General features: G+C 36.5%; 1 protein-coding gene across 2 annotated transcripts; it reads left to right on the forward strand.

The window, feature by feature from the left end:
• Positions 1–6,055: 6,055 nt before the first annotated feature.
• Positions 6,056–12,125, forward strand: LOC123321931 (diphosphoinositol polyphosphate phosphohydrolase 1-like). 2 transcript variants are annotated; one of them, XM_044909739.1, is made up of 3 exons: positions 6,056–6,186; positions 9,051–9,133; positions 11,580–12,125. In XM_044909739.1, exon 3 carries the CDS (start codon positions 11,584–11,586, stop codon positions 12,043–12,045), a length of 462 nt encoding a protein of 153 aa, XP_044765674.1. In that variant the 5' UTR covers positions 6,056–6,186; positions 9,051–9,133; positions 11,580–11,583; the 3' UTR covers positions 12,046–12,125. The 2 variants fall into 2 exon arrangements, with proteins under 2 accessions (XP_044765674.1, XP_044765675.1); XM_044909740.1 differs by lacking the exon at positions 6,056–6,186 and adding an exon at positions 8,857–8,958.
• The last annotated feature ends 7,340 nt before the right edge of the window (positions 12,126–19,465 follow it).

Consider the following 19,465-nt stretch of genomic DNA (forward strand, 5'->3'; position numbering starts at 1 on the left):
CCCTTAGCCAAAAAATCCATCATAATTACTCGATAGTAATCCTACAAAACTGAAGCAAGAACTTTTCCAGCAGATTTTTGGACACGAAACTTCTCAGGTCTTAGAGAACCAGAGTGTCGCCATTCCATCGATTGTTGCTTTGTTTCTGGATCGTAGAATTGTACCCAAGTCTCATCCATAGTAACAATTCGGTTTACGAAGTCTACATCGTTTTCAAATCGAGCACAGATCGAACGCGATGCTTCTACCCTTGCACGCTTTTGGTCAACATTCAAACATTTGGGGATCCATTTTGCAGCAATTTTCCTCATGTCCAAATTGACGTGAACTATATGATGAACGCGTTGGTATGAAATATTCAGTGCTTCAGATATCCGTTTTAGCCCAATTCGACGGTCTGATAAAATCATGTCATGAACTGCATCGATATTTTCGGGGACTGACACAGAGACTGGCCATCCCTATCGGTCATCATCTTCAATGGGAAAATTTACCTCTTTTGAAGCTTGCAGTCCAATTTTTCACGGTCGCATACGAAGGACATTGATCACCAAGGGTATTAAGCATATCTTCGTAAATCTGCTTACCTCTTAACCCTTTTCACAATTTTCGGTGGGCATCTTCTTTCTTTTAATTTATTGCGTAACTCTGGTTTACTTCACACTGACACTTCTAATGAGTTATTGTTCGTTGCTATGGTAACTCAATATTTTTTTATACATGGAAATGGTCTAGGCTAACTAGATATCACCACATCCTCGTACTTGGGGTAGTCTTTCCTCTAGTTTACTCGTATTCTTTAAGGGATCCAGAACCTTTATGGCATAAATCTTAGCCACGAAACCAATATTACGTTCATAATTTTTTCCTTTCCACATTCCACACATGTAGAAAGAACCTCCTGACTTCATATCTCATTTGCAGTCAATATTTCAGAACTCCATCGTCACCATCGGGAGAACCGGTAGATTTATGTGCATAAATGCAAAAATCGTTCTTGTTCACAACGACAACGAGCGTGAAAACCCACATCGATTTTTCCAAACGAACTGGGATATCTCGCAGCTTCGTCTAATTATGAACTCGGTCGTGTATAAAGACAATTCTAATTGTGGGATCGATTTTCTGTATCAACTGACGTGAGAGTAATTCCTCCACTCATCTAATGAACCTCAAACACAACGTAAACGCTGACACGAAAAACTTCTACGGGAAGGAATTTATGTAGGATGGAAAGACGGGGGATGCTTTTCAAACTCAATTTTTACCTCCTCGGTTAGTTTCTGTTTGATAACAATTACCACGCTGACTTGGGGATTGGTAAGGGATGTGTGGCGGGGTTTCGGATGAGGATTATTCGAATTTTGTCAGCACGAAGTTACTTATTCAGTTCGACTCCTGTAAGTGTGAAATTGCACCCGTGATCGATGAATAGTCAATAGGAAGTAATCCCTTGTGACGTCGACAATTTAATTTTTTATATAGTGCAAAATTTCCACAGTGAAAACTATGAAAATAACTCTGGAAATCATGAACTACTAGATTGAATATTTCTGTAGTTGAATTAGCTGGCAATGTCACATTTCCAGAACAAAACGAAGGTTTCACTTTACCTTAAGAAATACCAAACTAAAAACTCTAAGACTGGATACGATATCTAAAATTCATATTCGGAAATGAGTTCTTCTCTCGAAGAAAATCATCCAATATAATGGAAAATGCGCATTGGGGAATGGAAAACAACAGAATCTCATTTAGGGATAACGTTCTTTCGGCATATTTACAGGAGATTTTCACTTCAGGGAAACTTCTTCACTTTAAGCAATTTATTCTATACAGCGAACACGAAAAATATTCGGCAAGACATCTATATTGCAGCTGATCTCAGCAGCAGTTTCTCCCAGAGGAAAATCCGATAATTGCAAAACGAATTTCGAGAAACTCGAACTCCAAATTCAATGAAAATCATTTGCTAATCAGCATTTTTATTCAACAAGCTAAAGAGGAGCTCAAACCCGATAACTACAAGTAAAAATAAAGGGTAATATTGTATACTCAATGATATTTTTTGAGATGAATGATTCATGCTCTTGAGGTATTATCGACATGACGTTTTGTTAGGGTAGTAATGAAATATGAAGAGTGTAGCAATTATATAGGAATCACTTCTCAAGTGTATGTCATTGACCAATTATACAGACTTAATTTGAAATAAAAAATCACCTGTTCGAGCAATCTTCTACATAAAGATAAATACCGAAGTTATGAATTTTGTGCTTGAAAATTTACTCACTATATTAAAATTTACTGCTATTGATGCGGTAGATTGACTCCTTTGTCTCGAAAATGATGGATCCACACCAATACAGAACAAAATGAATCATTTCGATCTTCTGACAGAAACAAGTTATTGAAAGGTTGATTCTACACCTGATAACAAAATTATCTTGAGCTACATGTCCCTCATTCGAATTTCTTAGATATATTGAGACGCCCTATATCGTTTCCGTTCTAGAACAGTCTGAAGAAGACCGAGTCAAGGCTGACGATAAGGTGAGCATTTTAGTGAGATAATAGAATAAAATGAAGAAATCCTATTCCTGTTTCTATTGTTCGATACCATTATGCGAAAATATATCCATTAGTAGAATAATAATTCGAATATAAACAAGATTATTTTGTCATCAACACCAAATGGAATGTCACTATCACAATACTTCAATCGGTAATTCTTGGTAATTGAGAACTTATGAAAGGAATAATGCTTTTATATCAGATTCGATACAATGCCCTATTATTCGGTCCAATCTGGAGTAGACGGACGACAATGTTTGTTATGAAAATTTGATAAAGAAAAACTATCTATTTCCATTCGGAAGCGCATACATTAATTTATCTTCCCCTCCTGATAATTTCGTAGATTAACAATCGAATAAAAACAGTGCAAGAAATTTTGTGGTGTAGAATTAAATATTCCTTGAATCAGAGTTGTAATTTATACACAAAAAAAATCCGAGCCACCCTATGACAAGCCAAAAATTTGACTGAAACATCATCTGTTTCATCAAGACGTCTTTCAACTTTAATTGAAAAAAACCAAGTCCTCACGTGAGGAATTACAAGAGTGGATAACGAATTGCTGAATGCGGTTTTTGAATGGGGATTCACAAGGTACAATTTCCCTTAACTTTTCAGGGGATGGAAGCGTTTTAGGAGGTGAATTCACACCGGGACGCCTGGAGGGTTTGCGAAAACCATCGAATTGCATCCGATCCAGATCATGGGAGCCAGATAAAACAGATATGTGTTTGAAATATTCAGGGGCTATTCAGTCGAGGAGTAATTAGATGCAGCAACTAATTTCACGCCTCAGACGGTATCAGGACCGATTTTCACATACATCTGCGAGCGGCATCAGCATCAGCTCTCAGCCTTTCGTATATACGTAGCAGATAGTTATGTATGTGCAATACCGTAAACTTCATAGGTTCTATTTAGATACGCGGCATTTTCATGAATATGCATCGGATAAACGCAAGGGAAAGAAAACACTGTCAGCTCCCAATTCCGAATATTTCCTACATGGGTAAGTATGAAACAAACGCAAGAAGTTTCAGCCACCCTTAACAACGCATCATTGAGGAACTTCAGCTCTAACTGCTTTATACTTTTGTTCATAGAAGTTAGTTTGATGCAGTGGTTCGCAACCTTTATTTATTTTCTTCTGAGATCGAGGAATTTGGTAAATAATTCTGAATGCATTTCATCGTGATATCTTAACAAACCTAGGCAACACAAGAGAAGCATTCCAGAAGGCTCTAGAATACCAGATCTAGAACCCTATCTACGAATATAAATGAACGACTCACTGAAACTTGCATCTTAAAACTAAAATTGATGAATTTCAATGATCTCGTATGTAACATAACCAAAATATCCTACGTACGCGTTCCCTCTGAATAGTACGCTGTATTTCCATGAATTTATCTCTGTGCTTTCAGAAATAACAGCTTTCGAATCAATTTATAACACACACACAGATAGGAAATGAACGTATTCCATCCGTTTTGAGAGTATCAGATTCTGGAGTTGATTCAGGCAGATCGTCTATTCTGCCGCTTTCTTATTCATTCTAGGATTTCGTTTGAGAAAACGGGCGAGAAACCTGATTCTGAACCACTGCCTTCATCTTAACTAGATATTGCTTCGAAAATTTTCCAGTGAGATGATGAGAAACGCAGAAATATGTGGAAAACGTCAATGAATTCAAAACTGACGTAAAACGAATACAGAGGTACAATCTAGAATAGTAGTTATCAATTCACCGTATGAAGTCCTACAATGTGAAATGTTCCATTATTTACGTTTATTGATCATTACTGGACTGAAACTTTGTTTTCCATCAAGTTCATCGTTCTGAAACTCATAGAATATTGAGGAACCGAAAGAAATTGGTCTCGATAGTAGAAACCGATAGGACAATTGCAGAACAAAGGATAAATGACTCGAGAAACAGTCAAAACTGGACGAAAAACGTCAAATACTACAAATATATTTATTTCTTCAGAAAGTTTGGCCCCTTAGTCCAAAAGATGAGAATCTTTTCAATACAAATCCATAACTGTTCGTGCCAGAAATGGACAAATCTTTTGTTGCTGAGGACGCTTAACTGCTACTTCTTTTCATCTTTCATCAATTAGGTACTACCTTAAAGAAAAGGCATCTTTCGATAACACTTTAAAAGCAATTGAAAATTCCAAATCATCCTCAGCATGAAAAGGACTGCCCATTTATGGACAAAATTTTATGCTGGCCATTTACAAAATGCTACCTTCCAGGGGTGCATGTCAAACTCCTTCTTAATTATACATGAAAAATTGCTCAATTTAAGATAAAATTTGATCTGTTCTAGCATTTTCTCCAAAACAGAATAGATATGAATTTTGTGCCTTACTTTTCACTTGCTCTGAATCCAGTTCCCTATAACGTCCTGGAAATAATGGAACAAAGAACGGAGCGTATCCCACTGTAATAATATACCTGAAATTCGTGTTTTCTGGATTCGCGAGAGTTGAATTTCAGGCGAAATATTCATTATTTCCCTCCCATACGCAGCGTCTGATCCACATAACGATCTAAACTATATTATATTTTGGTTTAATTGACAGTGCGTGGCATATGCCCCCCGACGAAACACTCCATGCGTTCATTAGGGGAAATCTCTTCAAGCTCATCCACCGTTAATATCAAGAATCCACCGCTGGAGCGATAAAATGTGAAAAAATTTAAATCTACGCTACAGACACCCGCACATGCGGATACGTTGCACAGAAGGGGCTTAATTGGAAAACCAGGGAATGAAAAGGGGTCGAATAACGTCGAATGAATGACGAATGAAAACCCCTGAAATGCTCGATGATTCGAGAAAACTTGTGGTTCGTCAGTTAATCGAATCAGCTCGAAATATACCGTCAATTTCTAGCCCAGAACTATCTAAGGATCGCCTGCAAAATGAGCAATTTTTAACGTTTCACTTATTCATTGTCCACCCCCGTAATGAGTGGAAATCATGGCACGAAAAGTTGATTTGCCATTCAAAAAACTCGTAGAGTGTGCATGACAAACTGCTCAATTACACATGAGAAGTTATTTGAAATCAAAATTGACCTCTTCGAGCATTTTTCTACAAAATAGTGCATACCGTGGGTTACTTTTCACCCACTCTGTATTGGGGTTTTCATTTTTCATGTATATGTATATAAAAGGCACATCGAAGTATTCCTTTGTGTACTTTTCGTTATTCAATGAATAGAAAAATTTTACTGGGGGATTTAACAATCAAATACTGAGTAAACCTCCCGAAATGTGCCATTCAAAAGGTGTAATGACTATGTTGCAAGGAAAAATATGGAATAATGTCGGCACGAGTAATTTGCATATTAGCTACATCACGCCATTTTCTCGTTTCTTCAAAAAAAAAACAAAGAACATCCGAATTAAATCGATCACCTTTGTTATCTGATCTGAAGACATCATGGGATCTCCCCGGTAATATGGGCCGTTACCTTATTGATGAAATCAAGTTTTTATATTCCTATGAAAGTATGGACACGAGCAAGAATACTCCACACACGATGAACTGATGGGAGAACACCTGCATTTTATCGCTTCGTTGTAGAGATATAGGTATGTTTTTGTTGTTTTATAGGTACCTGTTACAGCATTTTCATTAGTTGAATCGTTTATAAAAATTATTAAATATATCGTAGTGACAGGGAAACAAAATGAATGAATGATTTTGGTGAAATGCATCAATATCAAATATTTTTAAGATTTTAAGATTTTCTGAATCTTGATTTCGAAAAAATCGTGAGGGAATCTAAAACACTGAACTAGTCACTTTTATAAATGAAGCCAGAAAACCTTTATCTGGTTCTATTAAATCGGATTTTCCATGAATTTTTGAAAATAACTATTTTTCATCAGGTGTACCATCGATTTCCAATAATGGCATTATAACACAATGATGATAATATATCAAGAGATATTTCTACAAGATGGGCCTATAATCACGGTCATTAAAATAACATAATTCTCGATTAATATCCTCAAATAGGCAAAACTTTTATAATAAAACCTTCTAAAGTTTCGACTGACTGCAGATACAATACCAAATACTATGGCATAGACTATTATTCATGACAAGCGAAAACGCTTTACCTGAATATCGGTACCCTAATTATCGTTTTACAACTTTGTGCTAAAAGAGTAATGGCAATATGATTTCATGTCAGCGTCATTGTATTATTTCGAAATTGTCTAAAAGTCATTCTGGGAAGAATGGATTTGGATGGTTGGAGTTCGAAAATATCTAGATAACGATTTACCCTTTCGTAATGAAATAATAATGAGAACCTGTGAAATGAAGCAGTCGCTAAGGGGTTAGTTTGTGTGTGGATGTATCAGGTAGATCCAAAACCCCGTAATTTCAGCCTACAGAAAATTGAATATAATGCCGAAAATTTCAGATCGAAATCAAGAATTCATTTTGCGATTAAAATATTTTGCTCAATATCAAAGGTATTTTGAGAATAATGTAAGATAATATCATCAAAATATCATCATTGATGACAAATTAACACTACGTTTATAATGACCTACTCACAGATTCTTTTATTGTTATGTTAATGACAATCTGATTTCATTTCAACATTCGAGATATTATTATATTCATACAATGTTACAGCTCTTTTACCTTAAAGTTCCTTCAAGTTTCTTCTTCTAGTAGAACTGAAAGAAACTTGAAAGGAATTCAAAGTTGATTATGAGACTAGCTGTAAATGGGAAAATTTTTTATTGACATGCTTTTCGTCATGATTCGATACGAATTTTTTGAGTTGAACTACAATGTGTTTTGCACATCGATTTTCGTATATGGTGGACTTCTTGAATATGTTCAAAATCGAAATGAATTTACTTCCGACAAAAACTTATCGATCATAAAATACTTTGCAGAAACCTGGCTTTAAGGTTTGAGGTTTGAAATGATGTCCTGTATTGTTCATCGATTCAAGTAGATGCTCCTCAATGAATAATTCGAAGTTTATAAATTCAAGAGATGACTGTAATCCTATGTGATTTTTATGAGAATAACGAGAAATGTCATAGTTACAAAAAGTTCAAGTCAACCCACAACCTTCATGATGAAAAGTAACTCACATTGACGTTTTCAACTTGCTTTGTCGCTCTTGGTCCATCGATGGCTAAAGTTGGAAAAGACCTCAGGGAGATCCCTTGGCAGCCCAGCTCTGACAGGGACAAGACTGTTCTCCAAGACCCCTCAGGGAGATCCCTTGGCAGCCCAGCCCTAGAAGGAACAAGACTGTTCTCCAAGACCCCTCAGGGAGATCCCTTGGCAGCCCAGCCCTAGAAGGAACGAGACTGTTCTCCAAGACCCCTCAGGGAGATCCCTTGGCAGCCCAGTCCTAGAAGGGACAAGACTGTTCTCCAAGACCCCTCAGGGAGATCCCTTGGCAGCCCAGTCCTAGAAGGGACAAGACTGTTCTCCAAGACCCCACAGGGAGATCCCTTGGCAGCCCAGCCCTGAAAGAGGAAAGACTGTTCTCCAAGACCCCTCAGTCAATTCTTTTCTTCGCAATTTTTTTGCAAATGCAGCTGGGTGTTTGCCTGAAATCGAAAGTTATACTTTTCATATTCGAAACTAATATGAATATCCATAATGTTCAAGGAAAATTCTAAGCAATTAATTTATAATAAAATTCAAACAGAATTAGTTACTTTCCGGATTATTTTGATATGTTTGTAAAGGATTGAATAATTAAATAATTCATTTCATCCCTCCTGTTTTTTGGGTCCTTATTCGATTATCAGGATTCGAACTGGAGAAATTGCCGAAGAATTCATTTTCATTACTGAGATTGTCCTTAGATAGTTCGCAATCGTGCATATATCACTTTCTCTTGAGACAATATTTTATAATTTAGAGCAGTACGTCACATATTTTGCAATTCAGTTAATTGAAAATGCCTCACGTGGAATAAAGCCCTTTTTCTATTATTGATTTCTTCCCAGATTTCCTAAATGCTTTTATAATGAACGTAAACAACCCAGCTTATCTTTTACAATCACCTTTTTACAACTCAAGACCGGTAGGTACTAACAATTTGACCGATATTCCCAGAAAGGGTCTCAACGATCATTGCATTTCTGAAAAATAATTTAAACGAAGTGAAAACACATTGAGGTGGACAATTTGCAATTAAGGTATCTACTTATCCCCACCACCTATGCTTCAAGCTTATATATCGGAAGAGCTTGACTGATGCTTCAGTTGTGATTTGAATATAGTGTCATCGTTAGATTCTCTTTTTGAGCTTCAACTTTCAACTAGATACTATTCGATTTCGTTGGTGAATACCAGTTGGTTTATTTCTTCGTGTGAGTATAAATGGACCCTTATATTTTTCAAACAGTGTATTTTAGGATCAAAAATGGAAGCAACAATATAACAGATTGATTTTTTTTTTCAGGAACCTGACCAAATTTTTGTGAATCTTCAAATATCGCCCTAGAGGAGATCCTATCAGCAAGTCTTCAAACGTTTAGATAATTCGTGAGTATTGACTTATTCCTTTACACTTAGATAATTATGATGATTTTATCGATAATGTAAATATTATTGGAACCTATCAAGCGGATGAGAGTATGCGTAGCCGTAAATTATGCAGTTCGATAATTGACATAGTTGAAATATTTATCGGGATTTTTCATTAGATTGATTGTTAAATTTTCTGCATGGAATTCTTCCTAAATCCCAATACTCGTGAATATTACCCATATAATACGAGAGAATTTTTTTTTCATCAAAATGGTTTAGTTCTACTCGAATATTTTAAACCACATTATTATGTACTTAAAATTCTTTACCTTGTATTTCTTGTGTTCTCGAAATTTTTTGACAAAAATTATTAACTCGCCATTCTTAAGGTTGCACATCACCTGAAAATAAATACAAATTTCAAATTATTTGAAGGAAATGAAATGATTGAAGTGAAAAATGTTGCTACATGAAATTTTATACGATCTTGTTGCAAACCTTCCACAGTATTGGTTAGGAAACATATCCAGAAAAGTCCAATTTTTTTTGTAATCAAATGCTTATTGTATTGTGTATTCTGAAGATTATAAAAAAAGCTATATAGTTCCAGATGTAGAAAAATTTCATTGAAAATTCGTAAGATTCTTTACCGAAAAATGTATACCTGAGCTATAGTCGAACAGAGAAAAACGCTGTCAATTCGCGAGGTTGGTTAAGGCTCCAGAAGATTCTTATTTCTATTGATACAAGCTGGGGTATTTTTTTGATTCAATTTTTTCATTTGGAAAGGTCGATTTTGAAAAATTCATGTGAAATTAGCAGCATTAATCGAAATTGACGTGTTTCAAGTCGTGAATTTTCAAAATTTTAGGGGGTTTTTAAATTTTTGAGGATTCTTCGTTGAGAATACAACTAAAACAATTTATACCATCGTGACACGTTCGAATTCTGGCTGGGACAGAAAGAATTCAGACAACCGATAAACGACTGGCATAGGTCCCCGTTTGTTTCTTCTACCCCATCCATTAACCGTCCCAGTTCAGTCCTGCGGTAGCCCGGTATCATCCCCTAATGAGATGGTGTATACCCTCGGTATCCAACGAGATGAAATTAAACTATTAACGAGGAATCGTGATTTCCAACGTCGGACGGACGTAAGCGGCAGATTATGCGTGCGGGCCTGATTGCAGAACATCCAGGACACAAGTTCAACTTAAAAACGAAACATGAGGAATTGCGGAAGGACTCGGAGAGCCGCAGTGCAGCCAGGATCTTCGGCGGTGCGCGCAAGCCCAACGTCAGATTGTGGGACGCAATTGTTGTAAAACAGGCGGCGATCTCCAGGGTGCACTCTTTCGCATTCTGGACATACTTTTCGGGAACTTTTCCCCCCATTACCCTTAGAGAAATTTATACTTCACGAGAAACAGGACTTAGACAGTCTCTTCGTGGTCCCACGCATGAATCGGGAGTCGCTGCATGAATTATTGAAATTGTAATTTTATGAACGGGGAGAACATTAGCTTAGTCAGATTTTTACGCGATGAACATTGAAATTTCCTCCACCTTGAATGTCTTCCATTTATGCCTTGGCTGTTCAACACGAAAACGTTCCTCAGAATATCTGGGATGCTTGAAATTCCTCTAGGTTATTATTGGTTTTTCGTATTCGATCGAGATCTCATGAAGGGGATGCAGAAAAGTCATTTGTCGTCTCCAATTCGATACCTCTGACGTTTATACTTTGTATATCAATTTTCTACTCGAGGCTTAGTTTGGTTTCATATTCCTTTCACTAAAGGTCCACCAATAGATGAATTCATCAAGATCTCCCCTCAAATGTTGAATGCATTCAGAACTTATTCGCTAGAATTGAAATTCACGAAAACCTCGCACAGAATATACTCGTAGGACTTTTAAATTAGTTTAGTATCAATCTCACATCAACGATTTCACTTGATTACATTTCATCTCATTAAATTTCCATATACCAGCGATCCGATACAATTTCATTCGTTTCTATCCGATGAATTTCGGTTCGCATTAGTGCAATTTCGAATTAGTTGATACTAAATGACGAATACGCTAGTTTCCATCAAGGAAGAGACGTACAGTAATGTTCGAGCCCTCCATACCGATACGTCATGCAGATATCGCCTTGTTATACAGAAACGTAGAAATACCGCCATCTTTCTCATGAAAAATGAAGAGGTCCAACAGCACGCTTAGTTAAAAGCAAACAACGCTTAAAGAATACGCAGGGAAGATGTATTGCTCAGGGAGATTACGCCATCCTGTCAGCGCTATGATAAAATCCCTTTGTTACATTCCGTTCATTATAACAAGTACACACCTAAATGTTGAAACCTTTTGTAATCAAGGATCGAACTAGCACAAGCCGTTTTAACATTTGGAATCGAAAAATTTCGTGTTTTTCCTAATTCTCTATTTTTCCCCACAGCACAATGGTAAAGGATAAGTCAAAGGTCATTCGCACGTACGACAGTGAGGGCTTCAAGCTTAGGGCATCCTGTATATGTGTACGGTCTGAGGAGGCTCTCGAAGTCCTTCTGATATCCTCAACTGGCAAACCGGGAATGTGGAAATTGCCCGGAGGTGGACTGGAGCCTGGAGAAGAGTCCCGTGCAGCTGCATCCAGGGAGGTCCTGGAGGAGGCTGGTGTTGTCGGCATTCTGGGAAGGAGCCTGGGAGTGTTCGAGAATCCGGAGCAGAAGGAGAGGACAGAAGTTTATGTTATGATCGTGACCCAGGAACTGGATGAATGGGAAGAGTCTATTGATAGGAATAGGAAGAGGCAATGGTTTCGTATAGAAGAAGCCATCGAAAAGGTAGCTCTCTATAAACCGTTACAGCGTAATTATCTTCAAGAATTATGCCCATCGAAGATTATGCAAACACTCGCTTGATCTCTGTTCATCTATTTATTTATCCATTGTTCTCATTAAACATTCCATTGTAATTATCCATCCATTATATAAAGCTTTGTTACAAATTTTTGGCATTTCCTTTCAAAATTATTTATTACCTCAAATATATACCCTCATTACCAAAAAAACTTCAATATTTCCAAAAATAAAGATTCTGAATTCAGAGATAAATCCATCTAGGCTCTATCTACCAGAGATAACTCCTTGGATTTAGACGAGTTATCTCAGAATCTCATTTTATGTCTTGAGTGATGAAGAATGCAATTTTGATGTAGGGCATATGATTTGGAAGGCTCAAATCAAACCTACTTCAGGGCAGAATCTATTAGTGTAATATTCAGTGAATGTATTTTTACATGATGTGCCATCTTGTTAGTAACATGCATTTCCCCTAATTCTGGTTAAAAATTTCAAATGGAAACTACAAAGAGATATGCAGCTTATGGATATCCAGTAAAATAAATGGTAAAAGGGTGGAAGAGTTGATTGGGACCAACTTTTCATAGAGCTAAAGTAAAATTGAATTGTCTCCGAGCATATAGTCTGAGTTGCCTCAACCCTTTTGTAACGAGAAAAGTTTTTTCTATAAACTAATTTCGTATTCCCATACATAAATCACCAGATAGTTCAAGGGAATTGCACAATGATTGTGAAGTATTAACGACATATAATTCATTCTGAAGTGCATTTTATATCGATTGAATAATGTGTTTTCTTTTTCGACATTACGTTATTATTCATAAGATGAGCTAGTTTCCTAGCTATCTAACTGAATCCTTAGAATTGGATGTTCTAAGTTCAGTAAAATGGGAAAAGGAAAACGGAAAACATTAATCTGAGGCACATTCCTCTTTTGATTGCTGGTGCATCGCGTCAATTAACATGCATGTACTATCGGTCAGAAGACGAAAGTGTCCCTGAATAGCATCATTTATTTACCTTCATTTTAACCAACATATCATTCTATACTGTTATAATGAAACAATTTTTAGGTTATATCTACCAGAAAAATCATAGTAGATTTAAACGTGATACATAATCTGAAGAAGCAACCTTTCTTGTGATAAATCTCGACATTTCATCCACCCCGGCGCAACCGTTCGGTCTTGAGGAAGTTTTAACTGACCCCCATCTTTTTGGGAATTTTTCGGAGGTCAAATTTCGAGTAGTGTTTCTTCCAGGAAAATTATCGTAAAGCTGAATGTGATAAATATTCTGGAAGAGCAACTCTTCTTCTGATAAATCTGAGAACTTCGTCCATTTCGGCGCAACCGTTCGGTCTTGAGGAATTTTCTACTGACCTCATCTTTTTGAGAATTTTTCGAAGATCAGATTGCGAGTAGTTTTTCTTCCAGGAAAATTATCGTAGATGTAAATGTGATACATATTCTGAAAAAGTAACTCTTCTAGTACTAAATCTGAGAACTTCATCCATTTCGGTACCACCGTTCGTTCTTGACGAATTCTCAAGTGAAATTCGCAATTTTTGAAAAATGCCATTTCCAGGATGAAAATCTAAACGGAGAGAGATAGGCCGTCGGGAATACTTGCAATAGATTCAGCGTGTTGGAAAACCTATATTTTCATACCAAAATTTCAAATATCTGGCCTTGTTTAGGAGAAAATAATTTTTTTTGTTTTTCCACTTTTCATTTTCGAGTTGACTTCGAAGAGCTCTCTGGAGTGCAATTCTCTATTGAATCATCAACTGTTTGGTTTTCCAGAATCTTCGGAACAGATTTTATGCGCTCCATATCCTAGGATAGTAATAGAACATCCTGATATTTAGACAGAGTAGCAAATAGGTCATTTTAGGGGGGTCTAACCCCTTGCTCATTTTTGACCCAAAAATTCGAAATTTTCGAAATCGAGTTTTTGTGCTAGGGTGGAAGCCTAGGCAACGCTGATTACATAACCGAAAATCCCATTTGGATCAGACGAATATAGCAGGAGATATCGCAGAGTGAAAATTGCAAATTTTTCAAAAATGCCATTTCCAAGATGAAAATCTAAACGAACAGAGATAGGCTCTCGAAATTGCTTGAAATAGATTCAGCGTGTTCGAAAACCTATATTTCCATACCAAAATTTCAAATATCTGGCCCAGTTTGAGAGAAAATAATTTTTTTTATTTTTCCACTTTTCATTTTCGAGTTGACTTCGAAGAGCTCTCTGGAGTGCAATTCTCTGTTGAAGCATCAACTGTTTGGTTTTCCAGAATCTTCGGAACAGATTTTATGCGCTCCATATCCTAGGATAGTAATAGAACATCCTGATATTTAGACAGAGTAGCAAATAGGTCATTTTAGGGGGGTCTAACCCCTTGCTCATTTTTGACCCAAAAATTCGAAATTTTCGAAATCGAGTTTTTGTGCTAGGGTGGAAGCCTAGGCAACGCTGATTACATAACCGAAAATCCCATTTGGATCAGACGAATATAGCAGGAGATATCGCAGAGTGAAAATTGCAAATTTTTCAAAAATGCCATTTCCAAGATGAAAATCTAAACGAACAGAGATAGGCTCTCGAAATTGCTTGAAATAGATTCAGCGTGTTCGAAAACCTATATTTCCATACCAAAATTTCAAATATCTGGCCCAGTTTAAGAGAAAATAATTTTTTTTATTTTTCCACTTTTCATTTTCGAGTTGACTTCGAAGAGCTCTCTGGAGTGCAATTCTCTGTTGAAGCATCAACTGTTTGGTTTTCCAGAATCTTCGGAACAGATTCTATGCTCTCCATATCCTAGGATAGTAATAGAACATCCTGATTTTAAGACAGAGTAGCAAATAGGTCATTTTAGGGGGGTCTAACCCCTTGCTCATTTTTGACCCAAAAATTCGAAATTTTTTTAATCGAGTTTTTGTGCTAGGGTGGAAGCCTAGGCAACGCTGATTATATAACCGAAAATCCCATTTGGATCAGACGAATATAGCAGGAGATATCGCAGATTGAAAATTGCAAATTTTTCAAAAATGCCATTTCCAAGATGAAAATCTAAACGAACGGAGATAGGCTCTCGAAATTGCTTGAAATAGATTCAGCGTATTCGAAAACCTATATTTCCATACCAAAATTTCAAATATCTGGCCCTGTTTAAGAGAAAATAATTTTTCTTGTTTTTCCACTTTTCATTTTCGAGTTGACTTCGAAGCGCTCTCTGGAGTGCAATTCTCTGTTGAAGCATCAACTGTTTGGTTTTCCAGAATCTTCGGAACAGATTCTATGCTCTCCATATCCTAGGATAGTAATAGAACATCCTGATTTTCAGACAGAGTAGCAAATAGGTCATTTTAGGGGGGTCTAACCCCTTGCTCATTTTTGACCCAAAAATTCGAAATTTTTTAAATCGAGTTTTTGTGCTAGGGTGGAAGCCTAGGCAACGCTGATTATATAACCGAAAATCCCATTTGGATCAGACGAATATAGCAGGAGATATTGCAGATTGAAAATTGCAAATTTTTCAAAAATGCCATTTCCGAGATGAAAATCTTAACGAACGGAGATAGGCTCTCGAAATTGCTTGAAATAGATTCAGCGTGTTCGAAAACCTATATTTCCATACCAAAATTTCAAATATCTGGCCCTGTTTAAGAGAAAATAATTTTTCTTGTTTTTCCACTTTTCATTTTCGAGTTGACTTTGAAGCGCTCTTCGGAGTGCAATTCTCTGTTGAAGCATCAACTGTTTGGTTTTCCAGAATCTTCGGAACAGATTCTATGCTCTCCATATCCTAGGATAGTAATAGAACATCCTGATTTTCAGACAGAGTAGCAAATAGGTCATTTTAGGGGGGTCTAACCCCTTGCTCATTTTTGACCCAAAAATTCGAAAATTTCGAAATCGAGTTTTTGTGCTAGGGTGAAAGCCTAGGCAACGCTGATTATATAACCGAGAATCCCATTTGGATCAGACGAATATAGCAGGAGATATCGCAGATTGAAAATTGCAAATTTTTCAAAAATGCCATTTCCAAGATGAAAATCTAAACGAACGGAGATAGGCTCTCGAAATTGCTTGAAATATATTCCGCGTGTTCGAAAACCTATATTTCCATACCAAAATTTCGAATATCTGGCACTGTTTAGGAGAAAATAATTTTTTTTGTTTTTCCACTTTTCATTTTCGAGTTGACTTCGAAGAGCTCTCTGGAGTGCAATTCTCTATTGAATCATCAACTGTTTGGTTTTCTAGAATCTTCAAAACAAATTCTATGCACTCCATATCCTAGGACAGTAATGGAACATCTTGATTTTTAGACATAGTAGCAAATAGGTCATTTTTGGGGGGTCTAACCCCTTGCTCATTTTTGACCCAAAAAATCGAGATTTTTGAAATCGAGTTTTTGTGCTAGGGTGGAAGCCTAGGCAACGCTGATTATAGAACCGGAAATCCCAATTGGATCAGATGAATATAACAGGAGATATCGCAGATTGAAAATTGCAAATTTTTCAAAAATGCCATTTTTCGTATTGGAAAGAGGAGGCCAAATTATCCTACGATATTCCACTGATTTCATGCGAATAAAGGAAGATTGAACTCTTGTTAAGCTTGTTCTTCGGTCCTTCCATTGAGTGTATGATTCGATAGTCTTAATGAAGCCTTTGATGAATGGAACAATATAATGATAAAAGTTCTTACGATTTGTGGCCACGTATCACTTGTTCCGATAAAATAAATGAACGTCTGCTAACTAGCCAGATACAACGTTCGAATCCACTAAAGAATTGCCAACTTTCAGTGTTGTTCCATGAAGAGAATGAATTAGAACCTGCATGCCCATGTTCACCATTGGTGATTCTCTAGTAAGTAGCGATATTTATTGATTTTTCAATCATTGATCCCAATTTTTGCGGTTCGAAATATTTCATAAAATCTCTTACTATCTTGAGCTCTTATCATTTACGAATTCTCTCATTCAACTGACAGCACTCAGTAAAATCAATTTGGGATTTTTCTCTTGAGTTTGAGTTGCAACGTTTATTCAGTCGTACGACTTATCCCCAGGAGTTCAAATCTCAAATCCATTGATTACTTCCCAAAATGGAAAATAAAGTTTCATTTGTCGAGGTGTTCTAATACAATAGCTTCCCTCTCGCTTCTTTATAAAAGCATAGGGATCTTTTTGTATAGAAAACCCAAGACATGATCCTGCAATTGTTGAACCCAATACAAAAAAAGTTAGAAAATTAAAATTTTTCGACATTTCAAGTAATATGGTGTAATTCCAGAATATGAGAATCAATTGCCAGTGCTCGCTTGATGTACTTGATGATAGATCAGTGTGAGCACGTGGGTGAAGGTTGGAAATAGTCATTTTATTTTCGTGAAAAATCCTGCAGAATTCCAACACCGCTTGACTACCATAAAAAAAAATTAATTTCAACAAAAATGCAGAACCCATCGAATCAAAAACTTCCACTTCAAGTTCGTGCAGAATTTAAACGCCATCTGTCGGGTGGTTTCTGATTTGTTGCTTGTAGGTGGCTGTGATTTCAGAAAATCGTTTTTAATTCTCCCTAACTTTCCTGAATGAATTTTTCGACATGTAGAAATGACTGTATAGGGTGTTGAGGAAGATACTGCGAAATTATCGTTGCTGCGTTTAGAAAATTGTAGGTATTCTTTGGTATGTAATTCTTTATGTATTTTTATACGAGAGAATGAAAAAGTCACATGAAGAAATGGAATATCAATGAGCCAATATACTGCCAACATTCAATCCTACCGCCCTGGGGGAATATTTGATACGAGTTTCGATGAGTTCTTTCACGCAACGGTACGGCAAACGAGTGCAGGAAAGTTGCCATATGTGTCAAGAATTATTGATTAATACCTTAATGAACTAGAGACCGCTATTCGATACTATAGTACCTATTACAAAGTGACGAAAATCAACTGAATGGGGATGAACAACGTGAACTTCCGCTATGCGGTAGGTATTTCTCACTCGATGCAAACAGGTTTTACCTGCGCCCATTCTAGATGTAGGGCACAGACTACCCACCCCAGGTGGGTAGTCTGTGATGTAGGGCTAAAATGAAGGGAATCATTGCCTATAAAACCAACCGGCACATGTATTGTCAAGCACAATACTTCCTCTTCTTTGCCCACAAATCCCAAATCGAGGAGAGAACCTACCAGTAACAATTTCATCATTCTAAAATCTGAATTACATTCCCTACCCCTACCCCTACCACATTCCCGAACATGTTCAAAATAAATTTTTGTCAATATAACTCCACATGTGAATTATACTGAATACGAGAAATGATTGACAAAACTTCAACAAAGAATGTGGCATCGACACTGTGTAACATTTCGCATGAAAAATATTTTAACTTACTTTTTTGCCAATTTGAATTCGAAGAACGAGAAAGCATCGCGCCACGACTGATAAATAAAGAGCCCAAAAAAAAACGAATAACACAGCTGGACGTTTGAAGATTACTTTTATCTGCTTTGCTCGCGGCGCAATTCTGAAAACAACGCATACAGAATGATATCCTTATTGTTTTACAGAGGATTATGGATTGTTTCAATATTCGTACATTGACAAAAATTCACAATCATCCACCGATATCAGATAACCAGCTCAGGATTGCACCAGCTATGACGACCACTTCCAATTCTTACAACCGACTCAAAATTATACGTACATACTGATTAAATTGGTTTCCTTCGAACCAAAAACCTTCAAACCCATCATGCCCCATTACAATTGATTAAGTGAGGTGAAATGGTCGAAATCACCCTTCTTTCTAGTACGTAGAAAAGCGCGAATCTTATTGTCATGATATATTTTCTGTTCGACGCCGATGCGCAAAAAAAAAAGATTTTTCACGTAGCTGCTCAAATCTTCAGAACAAGGTACACCTTTAGAGACAAGACAATTAATAATGAATTGTAATTATATTTAGCGTCAATATTCGAATACATTAACATACATTTATATTAAAAACAACAAGATTTGATTTATACAATTTTTTAATTGCTTTATGGGAAGAAATCGTCAACTGACACATATATTTGTGAATGTAATCTAAAAAAAGTATTCAGTGAATTAGAAAATATATATTATATGTATATCATCAACATAATATTGAAAATTATTGGTAAGCGGCTTCGAATTGCGACTGGTGTTTATTCACTTTCTTCTGTTACCGCTATATTGTGCGGAAGGCAGGTGCGAAAAGAGCTTTATTATTAAGTTTTCACAAAATTCATAAAAATGTATCACAATATAGATTTGATAATCGAATCTACAAGGGGTCCACACTCAGATAATAAGTAAGGTTCTTATAAACAAAACAAATGTTTCAGCAAAATTTAGTTAGCACTATACTACCTCTCCCTCTTCATTTATTGTAATTATTTTTAACTGGAATAAATTTTGCTG

Source organism: Coccinella septempunctata, chromosome X (genome assembly GCF_907165205.1).
Source record: "Coccinella septempunctata chromosome X, icCocSept1.1, whole genome shotgun sequence".
Lineage (NCBI taxonomy): Eukaryota > Metazoa > Arthropoda > Insecta > Coleoptera > Coccinellidae > Coccinella > Coccinella septempunctata.

What these genes read in the sequence shown, in the direction of transcription:
- LOC123321931 (XM_044909739.1), top strand. Translation starts at nt 11,584, where the DNA reads ATGGTAAAGGATAAGTCAAAGGTCATTCGCACGTACGACAGTGAGGGC.